Genomic DNA, 18,632 nt, shown 5'->3' with positions numbered 1-18,632 from the left:
GGAAGGCGACAGCTTGTGCTGTTGGAGAACCTATGCATCAGCACTGGTGATCCCCAAGGCTGTGTTCTCTTATCCCTTCTCTACCTAGTGCTTCTCCAGAAAACCCTTCCATGAAGCTGATAGAATCTGCAGACAACAGAACCTTAGTAGGCCTCACTAGCATCAACATATTGATGACACCAACTGAACATCTCACAGTTCTGCACACAGTAGAAAGACTGACTGGTCTGCAGCAGTTTTCATGACATCAGTGCCAGGAACAGAGCTGAAATAATCAACATGGGTCCTACACAGCCAGGGAGCTCAGAAACTCTTCTCACCGATCCATCAAAACCAGTGGCTTTCAACCTTTCCAACCAACCACCCAAACCAAATAAACAGACATTCCCTTAACGCATGATACTGTATGTGATTTACATATTGTATTGCATAGTTTTCACTGCACTAGGTTTACACATTTACAAACATGTTCTTGCATATATGGATTGAACTGGTCTGCCTCATCTGGTGACTAAAGTGATTCTGACTGACTCACAAGTGTTGAAAAAGGGATCATCTGTCAAGGGCAGTCCATCAGTTGTGAATAAACACACAGATGTCATGTCATCCATGTTCTTCTGATGGCAAATCCTGAGCATAAGATCTTCCATGGTGTTTTGGGAAGGGTCCATTCCTGTGCATGAGCAAAACAGAAATTCATAAAGATTCATACACAAATTAACAAAAAAGGGATTCATAAATATTCATAAACAAATGAACAAAAGAGGAATTCATGGATTAGTCCATTTCCAGCAGGTAGATTTATCTGATATAACACTAATTCACACTCAAAATCTCTTAATAAACAGTAAGTTTTTAAAACTGAAAGTCCATATTTACTTTTTGCTTCTGATATTTATGTTTACCTGTGATTTCATTATGCGCTTGACATTTTGGGAATGCAAAATACAGGTTGTATGATTCAAGTGATTTCTTCACTTCAAATTCTTTTGCTGTGCCAAGTCTTTGAATATGTTCTGTCAATTTACTGAACCGGTTCTTCTCAGCTACACTGAACCCTTTTGGAAATAAAACAAACCAAAGAAAAAAAGTCCAGTTTAACATTACACATATAACACACAGCATTACACATATTACACATAAATCATTTTAACCCAGCCATACCCATGTCATCCAAGTTCTTGTCAGTGATGCTGTCCAAAAAATCCTGTTCACTTTCAATCCCCAGCTCAAGGAATTTGTTGTAGTATTTATCCAATCTCTGAGTTTTAAGTAGGTTGAATATTTTCTGCTTTTCCATCACTGCGAATCTTTTACATGGAAATTATAAATGCAAAACAGATGCTGAGGATACATAAAAGGAATCAGGACTATTATCAACACAGATGAATTACATACAAAGAAAAAAATAAATGTAGACAAATCTGTAAAATAATCAGCAATAATTATAAGACTTCACTGATCCCGAAGGGGAAAAAATGTGTTTGATTATTTAACATTCCCCTTCAATAAAATCTTTAGTAAGAGGCAAAAGATTTACACATGAATGAAGAGAAACCAAAGCTATGATTCATATTAAAGCTTTTCTATTACTTTACATGATAATCAATCAAGTGAGCAAAAAATAAACCTCACTAATCAATTAACTAATTTTCAGAATATTGAGTCATTCATAATCCAAAATATCAGTCTCAGTTCACTCTGTTAACAGTAGGCCTATTCTTTGTTTAGATTACTCATTCCGGAAATATGTCTGTAATTTTATAAGACCACTATAATGTTTAGAGCCAATTTGCACTGAATAGGAGTTCAAATAACAATAAAAATTACAGTGATGGGAGTGACTATTCACATCGCCATCACACGAAAAATCCATATATAGTACATATGTTTTCTTTTGTCACAACTACAAAATATTATCACTGAATGAAATGTGAATTGGACATTATCTATCTATGGCTATTATGGACCAGGAGACTTGGATTCCTCACTCACTTGTCTGTAATCCTGCATAGATCTTCTATGCAAATTTTTCAAATTTAATTTAAAAAAGCCAAGCAATTTTTTACTCTGGCCATAGCTCGAATTCTGTCATTCTCCCTTTTCATCTTTCTTCAGCACTATGTTTCTTTGATCTGAGCACAGGTGAAGCCACAGAGGAAGACTGGGTTTGCCCTTCTGATGTCTCTGTATTCAGATCTCTCTTCAGTGCTGTACAGATCAGCACTGTAAGACACGCCCCCATTAACCTGTCCAGGTAACAAACCCATCGAGCCTGACCTTTTTTTTCAGACTACATCTCAGCACATATTTTTACTCTAGAATACAGCATTAAAAAAATCTTCCATTCCATTCCATTTAATAGTATTATATTCTTCTTACATTGTTGTACTGGCTGCTATCTCAGTGTCTGCTGTTTATACAGTTGTGTTCATAAGTTTACATACCCTGGCAGAATTTGTGATTTTAAAATATTTTTTTCAGAAAATAATAATGATAATACAACAACTTTTCTTTTATTCATGTTTAGTGGTTGAGTCAAGCCATTTATTATCAAACAATTGTTTTTGCCCTTTTTAAAATCATAATGACAACAGAAACCACCCAAATGACCCTGATCAAAGGTTTACATACCCTGTAAGTTTTGGCATGATAACATGGCTATCGCTTAAAAATTAAGGGAGATCTAAAATCAATAGCTGCTAGTAGACAGACCAAATGAGTGCAATCAGTATGAAATACAGCTTGGTGCGTCTGGTGTTGAGTGTTTTTACCAAGTGTGATGAGCCAACAAAGAGTCAGTGTGGATGTTTGAGCTCGCTAACAGCTGTGCTTTGTAATACGGAGAAAAAAAGACTCTCCTGAATTGCGCTGCCGTCACAATTATTACATTACCTCCCCATGTAAAACGAATAAGGATGTACATATTTTGGGTACTTATCAGATATTGTCAACACCCTTTCTGTTTCAATTTAAATACTTTTTTAAAAGCCAGCGATTCGGCTGCAGCAAACAAATAAATAATAAATAGCATGTCATACGTTAAAATAACATTGCCTCAGTAAATGATCTAGTTGCAACAGAAAATTTAGTTTCCTTTCATTGCACTGCTAAGTTTCTGTTTCTCTGAAAAGGCGTAGCTACAGTACAAAATGGAACATTGCCCCGAGTTTGACATAGGGCTCTGACTACATTTAAGTCTTGTTTGAAATGTAATACAAACTATGTTGTCGTAGAAGAAAAGCAATTAAGTGATTAGCGTTTAGTTCTGAGGCATTGAAATGCAGTGTAACATACCGCAGGTCCAACTTTATTGCGGTACGACGCAGATTTCTTCTCAATTCGCGATTGCATTCAAAACATGACAGAGAAATGTGACGAACGTTTGCTTTTCCGGGTGGCACGTTTGAAAAATATTAATGAAAAATAATGTGTATTCTACGTTTTTCCACTGTCACGCTTGCTTTCAAATTTGGCACAGAATCTGAACCTTAAAAGTCTACTTTAATTTTCCTTTACATATAGTAAATTATTTAGAAACAGGCGACTCATACATTTGTCTATATATTAACCCGTAGAATTAATATCACTATTTTACAAACTGTATTGCTACGGTTGAGTAGATTCTGTATTCATGAATAAAACAAATTGAATAAATAGCTTTTTTTTTTTTTACTTACTTTTGTCCAGAAACTTCACCTTGACAGAATGGTATTAACTGCGCTGATCTACTTGAATTTTGAAAGTATTGGTTTTTTTTTCTATGAAAGGCGGAAGCAAGACAATTAGCCAATAATATTAAGAGATTACAACACAGAGGGCAGTATCTGAGTATCAGATGTCAGGTCAGCTGACGGGTGCCCTAGAGCTCTATAAACGGTCCTAGTAGGCATGATGTGGCAGTGTGGACTTCCATGGCGTTCATTAGGCCGTGTGCCTTGTGATGATTTGCAAAATTCTTTTTCTTTGAATATGTTGGTGTATGTCACTTACTTTTTATTTGGGTAAGTGTTAGGATTTCCTACAATGTGACTCACTTTTCTGTACAGTACAGTCTTTTCCTTTAAGCTGTGTATTAAAGATCAATCTGTCATGTTATCATGTCTATTCCTAGATCGGTGAAAGGCATGTGTCAAATATGGTCTGAGCTAGTGACAAACAGTCTAATTTTTGATACTGCATATTATGTCATGTCTGAACATGTTGCGCTTGCTATGCCATTTATTTCCTCTTACTCATATACTTTGGCATCTATATACACTCACATATCTCTGAATAAACCATCTATATATACTCATGTAACTCTGAATAAACCATCTATATACACTCACATATCTCTGAATAAACCATCTATATACACTCACATATCTCTGAATAAACCATCTATATATACTCATGTAACTCTGAATAAACCATCTATATATACTCATGTAACTCTGAATAAACCATCTATATACACTCACATATCTCTGAATAAAGCATCTATATATACTCATGTAACTCTGAATAAACCATCTATATACACTCACATATCTCTGAATAAAGCATCTATATATACTCATGTAACTCTGAATAAACCATCTATATACACTCACATATCTCGGAATAAACCATCTATATATACTCATGTAACTCTGAATAAACCATCTATATACACTCACATATCTCTGAATAAACCATCTATATATACTCATGTAACTCTGAATAAACCATCTATATATACTCATGTAACTCTGAATAAACCATCTATATACACTCACATATCTCGGAATAAACCATCTATATATACTCATGTAACTCTGAATAAACCATCTATATACACTCACATATCTCTGAATAAACCATCTATATACACTCACATATCTCTGAATAAACCATCTATATATACTCATGTAACTCTGAATAAACCATCTATATACATTCACATATCTCGGAATAAACCATCTATATATACTCATGTAACTCTGAATAAACCATCTATATATACTCATGTAACTCTGAATAAACCATCTATATACACTCACATATCTCTGAATAAACCATCTATATATACTCATGTAACTCTGAATAAACCATCTATATACACTCACATATCTCTGAATAAACCATCTATATACACTCACATATCTCTGAATAAACCATCTATATATACTCATGTAACTCTGAATAAACCATCTATATACATTCACATATCTCGGAATAAACCATCTATATATACTCATGTAACTCTGAATAAACCATCTATATACACTCACATATCTCTGAATAAACCATCTATATACACTCACATATCTCTGAATAAACCATCTATATATACTCATGTAACTCTGAATAAACCATCTATATACATTCACATATCTCGGAATAAACCATCTATATATACTCATGTAACTCTGAATAAACCATCTATATATACTCATGTAACTCTGAATAAACCATCTATATACACTCACATATCTCTGAATAAACCATCTATATATACTCATGTAACTCTGAATAAACCATCTATATACACTCACATATCTCTGAATAAACCATCTATATACACTCACATATCTCTGAATAAACCATCTATATATACTCATGTAACTCTGAATAAACCATCTATATACATTCACATATCTCGGAATAAACCATCTATATATACTCATGTAACTCTGAATAAACCATCTATATACACTCACATATCTCTGAATAAACCATCTATATATACTCATGTAACTCTGAATAAACCATCTATATACACTCACATATCTCTGAATAAACCATCTATATATACTCATGTAACTCTGAATAAACCATCTATATACACTCACATATCTCTGAATAAACCATCTATATATACTCATGTAACTCTGAATAAACCATCTATATACACTCACATATCTCGGAATAAACCATCTATATATACTCATGTAACTCTGAATAAAGCATCTGTATATACTGATGCAACTCTGAATAAACCATCTGTATATACTCATGTAACTGTAACGGTGAGCATTAAGGAGGCGTACACAAATGCGGAGAAGAGCGAGATTTATTAAGGGCAAATACAAAATCAGAGTCGTTGTAGTAGTCCAGGGTCATAGAGTCAACACATAGATCATGAAAATACATGAGAAAACAAACACACAAAGGCAAACAGGGGAATCAGGCTATAACAAAAGATGCTAGAAAAACTCAGAGCTAAGATACACAGAGTACAAACCAACATTCACTACAACCAAGCACAATGGACCTAACACACATTCAAATAAACACATAAACGCAATGAAGTAAACAATGAACAGCCAACACACAGGGCTCAAGACAGGGTTTAAATACATGAACTTAACAAAACTAGAAACGAAGCACAGGTGTGGAAAATAAAACGAGGGGCAGAGAAAACGAAATTACAGCATAGAACTAAACTACACAAGACAGGGAAAACATGGAACATGGAAGATGGGAGGGACTAATCATGGCAGTAACTCTGAATAAACCTTCTATGTATACTCATGTAACTCTGAATAAATCATCTATATATTCTCATGTATCTCTGAATAAAGTGTGTGTCCTTCTCAGGGTCTCTGACTCTCTGTGTCACTCATTCTGAGAAATGTGTCCCAGGGCCCTGAGGAAGATCAACCAGACCCAGGCGAGGCAGACGGTGGGTGCAATGCTTAGAAATACAGCACGTCCTCAAAATCCCATAAAAATGTGCTAGGCTTAGCAGCAATAAGGGCTCAGCTTTAGTCAACAGTAATGTAATGCGCAGAGATTCACACTGTGGGGTTTAAATAGGGAGAGGGGCGATTAGAAACATGTGACCATGACTATCAATAAGTGGATCAATTGGAAGAGTGGTTGTGGAAGCTCAATGGTGTGTGTGTGTGTGCATGTGTGCGTTTGGTGTGTCTGTGTTCCAAGATGGGTGCTGACTTAGTGCCCCCACTCCCCCAAAGGGCTCACCAAAGACGGTGTGAGGCTGATTCAGTAGTGAGGTGTGGACCTGGAAGGATGAGCTCCGTGGAAAGCTGTTAACCTGAACCCTCTGGTCCCACCGTCTGCCATTCCTGGTCTAGTTGTCCTTCCTCAAAGCCCTGGGGCATGTTTCTCAGAATGAGTGACAGAGTCAGAGATGCTGAGAAGCACACATGGTTTATTCAGAGTTACATGAGTATATATAGATATCAAAACAAACGACTAAGTGAAAATATGTAAATGATATAGCAGGTGCAAAATGTTCAGACATGATAGGATACACAGTAAAACAGCTGCCTGTACAGCTGCATAGAAAATATTTATTTACTTGAAAAGAATTCTTCTTGTATTTTACGTCACACAACAGATCACCTACTGACTGTCACTTCTTTACAGTTTACTTTTTTCTTTCAGTTAGCTAGTAGGAAGTTAGTAGGCTAACATCATGTTACTCAGCAGCAAGCTAACTACTTAACTAAAAAAACTTCTGATGGCTACAGTTTTTCACGATCAGTGGTGGAATTGATAAGGAGGAGATGGGGGTGTCCTCAGACATTAAACACAGTGGTGTGTAAGGCAAACGTCCAATATTGCTAAAACTAAAACTCAAGCCAAAAGTGCTAAACTAGTCAAAAATGGTTCACACCATGCTCAGACATGCCAATCCAAGAGTAGTATTGTACTGTTTGAATGTAGATCAGTGTCAATGAGATGCTGCTCTATGGTTCAAATATCCACTCTGCAAATATCACTGTAGTTCTTTTATTGAGCCTAGTAGAAGGATTTGGCTGATCACATTTCAGTGAATATTCACATTTCAGTTAGCTGCATCAGAGACTGTAATTTCCTGAACTTATTTGGAACAAAAGGTCTCATGGAATGTGTGAACAGTCAGTCTATGCTTGAACTTGGGTGTAAATAGTTCATTCCATCAACTTACTTTCACTTTTACTTTTTCACATTTAGTTTTCAGATTGTGTCAAGCTCCATTCAGTGTCTGGAACAATTCAATGATGAACTGGAGCTTCCATGGGTATTCAAGGCTGAGAGCATAGATCAATCCCAGCAACAGCATACATGCCTTTGTTCAGTTTCTAGACCCACTCAGCACTTGGTTGCTCTCTATCACAGTAGAGAGATCCACTGGCTCATCCTTGGTTGTTGGATTATGGAGCACAGGCACTTTCATTGTTTGGTCCACGTGACCCTTGCATTCATCCCCCATGTTAAAATGAAAGAAACAAACTTGACAACAGTTAGTTGAAACTGAGTGGGTAAATCAAATATTTATACCTTACCCTTGCAAATGGTTAGAGATAAATGGACAGTGAGTCTTAGAGTAACCTTATGCAGCGGACTAGAGGTGTTTTGTGCGAATATCTTCGAGAACCCTGAATTGGGGTTTTTACGCTGAGGGGATTAGCAGGCTAGCTACTACCATTGTGAATGGCCACAGACTCAGAAAACAGTCAGCTTCTACAGCCAGCTGTGCCAGTTCCAGTGGACTAATGTATTGATAAGGCCAGATACACTCTATTCGTCTGAAGCCACTGTGGACAATGCAGAGGACTTCGTCTGCTCCGACTACTGTGCAGACCCACGCGTGAGCTGTGAGGACTGACCTTTGTTCACGTGACTTGGTTTTACCCTGAGAGGAGAAGCAGCAATTTTGTTTAAGGTTGCAACCATAATTTTTGGGTAGCCTTTTTTGTTTCTTTCTTTTGGTTATTTTATTATAAGAATTGCCATCCTTAGAAAAATGGAAACTATTAAATGAACTGAGCTAAAAGATGTGTATGTTTTCCTACTTTGATTTCCTACTTTAACCTATGATGTGAAACTGAAAGGGTAAATAAGTCAATCGTTATTGTGCTTAAATTTATGTTTTGGTGGTATTGCCCATTTTATGGTATTACGTATGGTAAGTATTTGCAGGTAAGTAGAACCTTGATTGGGGATAAACAGTTACCTGCATCGATCCTTAAACTAATTTAAGGGAAAGAATTCAGGGAGCGCTTTCAAAACATAGCTACGGAGGCTAGGGAGCACTACATTTATCTCAGTATTCCTTTATGAAGCATTTATTAATCTAACTGATTGGTTGGTAACCTGATGGGCAGTGGTGTCTCAGTGGTTAAAGTACATGATTTGTAATCAGAAGGTTGCTGGTTCATGCCCCACCACCTCCAAGTTGCCACTGTTGGGCCTCTTAACCCTAAATTGTTTGTTATACTCAGTCATAATTGTAAGTTTCTTTGCATAAAAACATCAGCTAAATGTAAAAAATAGAATGAAGACATGTCATAAGACCACCTGACTACAGCAGGGAACCATGCAGATTTTCATAATAATGCCCCATCTGTCTCTTGATGTACTTCTTGCATGTATTATAGGCCAAAACAATAAACCATCAATGTCAAACTTATCAATGCTCTCCATCAAACATTACTGTTTTTCCATGTTTTAACACATTTCCAGAAACAATGTTCCAATTTCTCTAAACATAATCTGAAAAGAGTTAACTACTTTGTCAAAACTCCACTAACCACTTGCAGAATGAAACACAACACTCAAAACCATGTTCTCTCTTCTCCACCCTACACTACTGACGGCAGCAGGGAGGGAGTGAGACGCGAGTACATTGAAGGAGATGTGAGTGCATTGAAGGAGCATCTTTATTCTCCTCTGTAACAACATATGTAATGCACTTCGGGGGATTGTGGAGGAGGTTCAGTCATTATTGATTACATAGTCCACCAAAGTTGCATGGATTTCATTGGAAATATTGGCTTGCCTTTGCCCTTGCCTTGCTCCTCCTCTTCCTCCTCGTTCTTGATGACCTCTGAAACCTGCTAGGCCTCCTCTTCCTCCTCCTCTTCCTCCTCCTCTTCCCCTTCCTGTGTATACTTGCTGCTCCAGCTTCTTGTCTAACACATGCATATGTCACCTGAGGCCTCTTTATACTCTGAAAAGTGATTGAGGTGTTCTTATAACTGAATGAGAGATGGATAATCAGGGTGTTGCACATTGAAAGCCGGTGCCTAGAGATTTGCAAAACTCTGATATAGAATGTTATTTAATGAGAACAAATGGACTTCTTCTTAGAGTTTGGAGACATGTTGTTGGTACATGAGCATCAAGCTTTCAGGACTGTGAGCATACTTCCATTATTTTTGTGCATAAAATGGGGAAAAACTGTAATAGAGGTAAGTTGTTAAATCCGCAGTAAAACAAATAAGGAGGAAAAGGTGAGTTATTGTGAACTACAGCTACTATTGATTAGCAGCTAATGCTGAGGGGTATGGCCATTGATCTATGACAATTGAGGTAGAGGGTGAGACAACAGTGCCATCTCTGGGTGTGCTAGGAACATTAGATTTAAGCTGGTTGGTGTGTTATATTAGTGTTCACTGAGTAATTATAATGGTATTAGTGTTAGATATTGAAGGAAATGTCATGAGATGTGTCCATGTGAAATGGCTGTTACTGTGTCAGTGAAACCCTGGCAGACAGATATGTACTGGGTACAGGCAGGTTAAACTAGGGACAGGCAGGGGTAAACTGGGGACAGGCAGGGGTAAACTATAAGGGTTTTTCATCAGCAGAATTATGACTTTTTCAAAAAGATAAAACTATCATATTTTTCAGATATAATTTGACATGAAAAAGTGCATGTTAACCATAAACAGTTGTGAGTGAGTGTAGTTGAACTGTAAGGAATTTCCATGTTAATACTGATAACTTTTCTAGAGGATTTATTTTTTTAAACATGTATAAAATTTGTAGGATGTCATGATAACATAAAAAGTTAAGATCCAGATCCACTGCCACTGAAACGAGCTGGAATACCTGACTGTCCGCTGTTAGTCCAGTACATCAGGAGTTTAGGAGCTTCTCCAGGTTTCTGCAGGTACCAGGCTAGACAGTCATATGACACACCTGCTGGACTACAGTTACCATACACTGCAGGGTTGGTTCTACAGCTGATGGTGACTGTGTCTCCTTGAACAGCAGATTTCACTGCACTAGTCTGAGTCACACTCACCTGACCTGTGGAACCTGGGTGGAGAAAAAATTATTAATTTCAAATTTATTTATTCTTCAGCATTGAGTATGTGATACTTTATTAAAAGGCTGGGTTCTGAAACAGTGGATTCATTTCACATGGATACATCAGCCCAGAGGTAAAGCAGTGTTACGGTTCAGTAGGAACAGGCGAGAGGCAGAACGCAAATGCAGGAGCTGGTTTATTTAGCAAAGGTAATAAAACATGGAGGGCAAAATAACACATACTAAGCAAATGAAAAGGCAATGGTCATGACAGTATAGCAGGCATAAACGAGACAAAATGGACAAACTTGACCAACAACAGGAGAAACTTAACACAGGGCTTAAATAACCAGGACAATTAGGTACTAAACAGACTCAGGTGAACATAGGGACCGGGCGAACCAAAACAAGGACTGGAATGAACAGACGAGGGGTGGAGAAAACGAAACCAAGGAATGGAACAAAGAAGTAAAGGAAAACAGATACGATGAGGAAACTACGGAAACAGGGATGCCAGGAGGGTGGACATTCATGACAAGCAGTGAGTTACCTTGAGTCCAGAGGAGCAGTGTGCAGATGAAGATGGGGATCAAAATCATGGTTGCTGTGGGTGAAGTTGCTGGGGCAGGCAGCTCTCAGTCATGAAGTGTTAAACTCACAGAACTATAAACACTCCCAGAGCACTGAAGCAGGTGCTGACAATGCAAAGTGAACTGTAATAAAGGGGTTCCTTATTGTCACAGACTGTAATTACAGTCTGTAACATTGAGACCACTTTGCATTGTCATGTGAATAAAGATGATCACATTGATACAGTTTATTAGACACTCTGATCAATATAGAACCCCTTTATTACAGTTCAGTTTTCTCTGTAGACCTGGTAAAAAGGACTCTTTTACAAACCAGACAGAATTATTGTCCTTGTTAAGGACATGTCCTCAGCAGTGAGTCCTCAGCACTGCATGCTGCATACTGCATGAGCACTTCCTGGATTCATGGTTGTGTTGGGGATGTCCTGCCTCTGCTACTGTCTGCAGTTCTAATCCTGTTCATGTCTGTGGGAATATTGGGACACAAAGCAGACAGCAGGCAAAAATCTTATTTAGTTCTTATGCAAAGAACTAAGAAATATAGTCATGTCAAATTACATTTCATTTGCTTTAATACATTTTGCTAATTTAAATAAGCATGAATATTCTAGTATCAGCACAGAATAAAAACATGACCTACCATTTTCCAAACCAAACAACACACTGTTTATTCAGCAGAATAGATAATATTTCCTTGTTAATCAGTAATAGAAAAGACCCCAGACTGATGGGAAGAGGGGAAGATAACTAAAAGATCTCTCACACACAGGGAGGGAGACACCCTGAAATATGATCAAAGACAGACTAAGTGTAAAGATGATTCTGGGGGCCCTTGACTGACAGGGGCCATAAAAATGATGGAGTAGTGCAGTAGTGTAATAGTTTAGTAGTGGAATAGTGAGTAGTGCAATAGTGAGTACTAAGGAGGTTGGAGGTGGTAGGATTGTGCTGATGGTGGTGAGGCCCAATGTGATGTCTTTTGATGGGGGCCAAAGTCCCCTGTCTGTTACTATCTTCATTTCAGCAGACGTCATATTTGTTTCATTTAAAGTCAAGCGTGTGTGAATAGTTCCTTCATTGACCAGCAGAGGGCGGTATTTGTTGTGCCGTTCTAACTCTCCGTACCTTCAGTATGAGGTATTCTGCAGGTTACTGTAGGACAGTTTGTCCTCTGTCCGTATCAGGGTAAGAGGACCTTTGTGTAGGAATCGGGAACGCTTGCAGTAAGAATAAACACGAAATAAGTAAATAATAAAAAAAACTGAGCCAGTTTTGTTTTATTTCTCTAATAGCATTTTTTTACACTTTTATTTAATTACATTATCAAATATTTACTCTAATTCGGAAGTTTCTCTTAACAGCATTTTCTCGCTCTAAGAGCGTCCCAGAGGCGGTTTGCCTCCGAGGCTTTGGGCAGACCCTTCCAGTTTCGCTGGCGAGTCCGCTGAGGGGAAGGGACTTAGGAGATCCCGCTGGCTACACCCGACCGCTCTCTTTCTGGTCATTGTGGTGCCCCTCGGTATTCCTCGGCCCGGGCCCAACAGCCTCCGCCCCCAGAAATTCCTGGGGGTGTTCCCCTCCGCCTCCGGAGAAGACGCGGACAACGGTCACGGTCCTCTCCCCAATATCCTGGGATCCAGGCAGCGGTGGGGGGGTGGTGTCTACGCACCTCCCGCTAGGAAGTCAATTTTTCGCCGAAGGAAAGTGCGTCCTGTAGCGGTTGATTATTCTGTAACTTGTGGTGGCCCGAGTGCCGCAGGTCGAGGAGCAGGACACACAGACTCCACCGACTGGGACGAACATTTATTCACATTTAACATGAAACACTAACGGCACTCACAAGAATCAGTCACGATTGATACAAACAAGAAACGATTAACATTAAACACGCATGGTGAACACTAATACAATGAACATTGTCTATGTTATATCCACACGTTACGTCGACAATAACCAACACCTTGCACTCTTTGCCACGGGTTTATAAACATTGAGACGAACCAGGTGCAGGTGTGTACAGGTGTGGTTACAAACACAGCCCTCCCGCTGTACGTGACTCGGGGGAGGCGAGCGTTCCCTGACATCTTGGCCTCATATAGGCAGTGTGAACAGAGACTAGACAACAGTTAAAAAAGTGAACACAGAGGTATTGATTAATAATGACCAGCAACAAGACTGAACAAACACAGGGTGTATATACGTACACCCAAGTACAAACACAGGTTGTATATATACACAAGTAGAAATGAGAACTAACAAGAAACAGGTGATTTAAATGAGACAGTGAAAACCAAAACATGGACCGGAAAAGGAACTGAGATGAAACAATGACATGAGAAAGAGAATCCATGGAGACAGATGCTAGGAGGGGCCACCCGTGACAATGACAGTGACAATTTGGAAGAATAACTTGCTGAAAGAATGCTTATGAGAAGAGAAAATTATCAATATGCTAAAGAGAGCAGGAAATGAGTTCTCTTTAAATCCTGTCTGTAATGATGAAGCACCAAGAACAGTGACCGCTAGGTGTGCTGGAACTCTATATTGTACTGTACCCTTTTCATGGTATTTTATTAAATCACCCCTGTGTAGATGCTCTCCATACTGTGCTCTCTTAGGTAAGTTAATGACTTCTGCTCAGCTTAGGTGGAAGTTAAGACCATAGTCCAGGGCTTTCTGAGATATCGCTCTAATAGGAGCTCAGGGTTTAGTTCTCATTCATGTGGTTCTTTACTTTGGTTTTGTCTAATGGCCTGTCTTCTCTACTTCAGCCCAGTTTCTGACAGTTACTGGGCAGAAGAATGTGACCCTCAGCATGGAGGGCAGTTTGAACCTGACCTGTTCAGTGGCTCCTGGAGGTCTGCTCTCTCTGGGCCTGGAGGTGATGTGGCTCTTCAGTCCTGCTGACGCCCCAGGCACTCAGCAAGAGCTGTACTGTGTGGCCTGTGATGGGGAGGTGCTGAGCAGCTCGGAGCTGGTGGACACACGCAGGATTGGGCTGGGCACATTCAGACTCCTCCTGCCTAAAGTGCAATGCTCGGACTCAGGCCTTTTGGTGTTCAGGTACAGAAATACACAAGGAACTGGTGCAATAGCTTCAGGAGTGGCCTAGGCCAACACAACAAATAAAACCACACTAGAAACAAAAAGATAACGACTAAGCTAACAAAAAGAAACATAGAATGACTACACTGACTACACTGGAATAACCAGAGACAAACCCACACCCAAAGTAAATGACTTTATTGGTATAAGCAGAGACAAACCCACACCCGAACAAAATGACTATACTGGAATAAACAGAGACAAACCCACACCCAAACTAAATGACTATACTGGAATAAACAGAGACAAACTCACACCCAAAATAAATGGCAGGCACTCCCTACCACCAGTGTGTAACTACTGTATACAGAACAATATATACAAGAGGTATATAACAACTAGCATCTAAACCAAGGGAGAAATCAAACTATATGTCGAAGTCAAACTATATGTGAAGTCATACACACAAATCCCAGCAATGAAATCTCAAAAAGCAGACACAAGTACTATCAATAACAATCTCTTCTTTCCAGACTCTTCCTTTTATATGGTCCTCCAGCTCGCCAAAAAACCCAGTACGGATCAGAACAAAGGACACAGGGAAGACAGACACACACAGAGGTAACATCACTAGAGTCCAGGCTGAAGATGTAGGTACTTACTACTGTCAGCAGAGTTACAACACTCAATTCACACAGTGTTAGAATGACATATGGAACTTCCTTCAGCTGTAGAGGAACTGACTCAGAAACACAGATTGATCTGAGATCAGCTGCAGAGCTGTACAAGCTAGTTAGGTAAACTCTTAAACACTGCAAGAATAAATGTTTTTCTTTCTTCCAAGAGTTTTCCTCACTGTGGAAGAAGTATTTTCATTAGTAGATGGACTATAACTGTAATGGCCTGAGTGCCTCAGGGTAAGGAGCAGGACGCAGAGACTCTCTCAGCCTGGACAGATGTTTATTAACAACACAAACATAACATAACGGCACTCACATAAACATAACGTAAACATAACGGCACTCACATATAACATGCAGGGCGAATGTGTGCGTGACTAGAGACATGACATTACGTGACACATAACAAAGACCGAAAAAAAGGCACAATTCCATAGCGGGGATCCCATACAGACAATACAACAGTAAATCATGTGCAGCTGTCTACAAACAACATAGGCATGGTTACAAATGAGACAGTCCTATAGCACTGACCTTGTAATTGTAGAATGTACATTATAGCTACAGTACTATATGTATATATGCACGAATCTGTTTATTTAAATAAAGTAGAATGGAGAATTTGCAGTGTTAATTTCAGCACTCTGTTCTCAGCACTACATTTCCACCTGCTGGTATCCAGTTCAGTCCTCTGGTATGTAATGATGTACAGACCGGTGAGAGACTCAACAATCACTTTCCCAGCTGATCACTGTGATAGGATGGAACCTGCCATTATCACATCATAAATGATTCAGTTTAGATCACTAACAGTTCACATTAGTGTCTTTGATTCCACACAGGTGTTTAGATCTATAAACACCACAAACAAAGCTGGACGATGACATCACTAGTGTACCACACTGACTCCATTACCGGGCCTACACTCGGGCAGTGTTTGAGTTAGTTTGTGGTCTAAAGAAAATTACATTACTTGTATTTGAATAGGATTACTAACAAGACATTTAGCTGACATTGATAACAAAATGAAGGTGTTATCATATACCATGAAACATGTTTAGGAATAGAATAAAACCATACTGTACAAATGAGACAGGAAGTATCTCTGTTAAACCCATTCTGATTGGCTGTTGCTCTTCCATGAAGAGTTCTGTTCCTGCACCCCCAAGCATACTATATCCCACGTGGAGACAGAAGCTTATTAGCGGATGTCAGGAGACACTAGCTGCAGGACATTAGGATACTAAACAGCCTTTAGTCAATTCTCACTATAACACCTGTCACTTGGCCACTATACAGTCTGGTGTGCAGTTCTACATCTACTGTCATTGCATCACCTTACAAACACTGCTGCTATGTATTCTGTTTATTCACACTATAGCAGTACTGCATAAATGAGATCTGCACCCTTGTTTACTATATACATGTGATTACCATATACTGGACCTTCTTGGGAAATACTAGTGCTATATCTAATTTATATTGTTGATTAATATTTCTGTAGTCTTCCCCTCTAGCCCTCAGTTGAGGTGAGTTGGATTTTCTGTATTTCATACTTGTGCCGTAGACTGTCACTGAGGAAAGTTAAATGGGGTGTTGTGGTCAGAGGGAGGATGTGATACAGCACAATTACACACTCTGGATCAGAGGAACTACAACACACTCACTCGCTACTGTTTATGGTTAACATGCATTTTTGTATGTCAAAAGTACATCTGAAAAATATTACAGTTTTTATTACCTTTCTAAAGAGGTCAGTGGCAGCGGTACTTGATTTGTAACTGGAAGGTTGCTGGTTCAAGCCCCAACACTACCAGGCTGCCACTGTTGGGCCCCCGAGCAAGGCCCTTAACCCTCAACTGCTCAAGTTTGGATAAAATTGTCAGCTAAATGCTGTAAATCAAGTCATGACTGTGCTGATGAAAATCTTATAGTTTACCCATGCATGTATCCATTACACACCTGTCTGCCAGTGTCTCACTGACACAATAACAGCCATTTCAAACTGACTCACATCTCATGACATTTCAATATCTAACACTAATACCATCATTACTCAGTGAACACTAATATAAATGAACCAGCTAGTGCAGTGTTCTAAAGTTTATTGTTCCTAATAGACCCAGAGAGGGTGTTTAAGAATCAAGTTCTTCTTGTTAAAACAAAATCACTTGTTGGTCTAGTATGAAGATGATCATGTACTTTAGACATGGACAGTCCATGAGGACAGAAGAGAAATAGAGAGTGTTCATGTCTTCTCTAATCTTATGATTTAACACTCTCTGTGCCTCTTCTGTTCTTGTGCAGTGCTCATGATCAATGAAATCAGTTGGTTAACATACAACTGCTCCCAACCACCTCTACTTATCAACCATCTGACATGCACATACACAGTCTCCCCTCCATAAACCACTTCCCTTTCTCTTCACTACACATATCTTGCTTTTGTAGTTAATAAATTATCAATCAAGCTATCTAGCTATCAAAATGTATTTATATTGTGCTTTTACAACACTTCACACAGCAGCTCCTTACTGCTCAACATTACAGAATGAACAGCCCAACAAGCACACAGTGAGAGAGCGAGACTTTGGGAGGTGGTTTTGCTGGGATGACACTCCGGCTGTTTCTACACAGTCCCAGTTCATTACGTCTCAGCGCCACCAAACCAGAGACAGCAAATCCCCTGCCGCTGCGGGTACACGGGCATCTCGTCGTCCCCGGAAAAAGCAGGATCACATTTATTTTGATGACGACGAGATCCCAGGTAAGCGCCAAGAGTCTACCCGTCTTGACCAACGCTGCAGGGGGAGCAGCCTGCAGTGCAAGACGTGAGTAGGTGGAGTGAATGTGCAGATAAACCATTTCTAGGCACTCGGTTGGTGCTCAAGCGCAAATGTGAGCTCCCCATAACCCGTGTGCGCTCTGGGAGCCACCGAGAGGGTTCTGTGTCTGTGTGTTACTCCAGGGTCACCCCACCAGTGTCTGTGGCTATCCCGCAAGCCACCCAGTATGGTCTTGTTCCTGGCGTGAGAGATGCCGTCCATCCTGATCCTGTTCCCAGCGTCAGAGACGCCGCCCGTCCTGGTCCTGTTCCCGGCGTGGGAGACGCTGCCCGTCCTGACCCTGGTCCTGTTCCCGGCGTGAGAGACACCGCCCGTCCTCATCCTGCCTGTTCCTGTTCCCGGCATAGTGGATACTGCCAGTTCCGTCCCTGTACCCGGCCTAGTTGATGCCATCTGACCTGTTACCAGGTCTGTTCCCGCAGCCTCGCCTCTGGACCCCCCAGACCGGCCACCGCTGA

General features: G+C 39.7%; 1 protein-coding gene and 1 non-coding gene across 2 annotated transcripts in view; both read right to left on the bottom strand.

Annotated features, from left to right (window-relative positions):
* LOC113583835 overlaps positions 1–3,727 on the bottom strand; it is a 28,025-nt gene extending 24,298 nt beyond the window's left edge. Inside the window, exons 1-4 of the mRNA XM_027020411.2 lie at positions 3,681–3,727; positions 1,165–1,310; positions 906–1,058; positions 536–673 (exon numbers count right to left, since the gene is read on the bottom strand). Coding sequence (XP_026876212.2) covers positions 536–673; positions 906–1,058; positions 1,165–1,300 — 427 coding nt within the window. The 5' untranslated portion in view covers positions 1,301–1,310; positions 3,681–3,727. The remainder of the gene's footprint in view (positions 1–535; positions 674–905; positions 1,059–1,164; positions 1,311–3,680) is intronic.
* On the bottom strand, positions 1,452–1,566 carry LOC113583859. The gene has a single exon (XR_003411352.2). It is a non-coding gene; the product is annotated as a U5 spliceosomal RNA (small nuclear RNA).
* Positions 3,728–18,632: the final 14,905 nt, after the last annotated feature.

Source organism: Electrophorus electricus, chromosome 2 (assembly GCF_013358815.1).
Source record: "Electrophorus electricus isolate fEleEle1 chromosome 2, fEleEle1.pri, whole genome shotgun sequence".
NCBI lineage: Eukaryota > Metazoa > Chordata > Actinopteri > Gymnotiformes > Gymnotidae > Electrophorus > Electrophorus electricus.
Note: the sequence above shows the minus strand (reverse complement) of the source record. Positions and strands in the feature narration are given on the sequence as shown.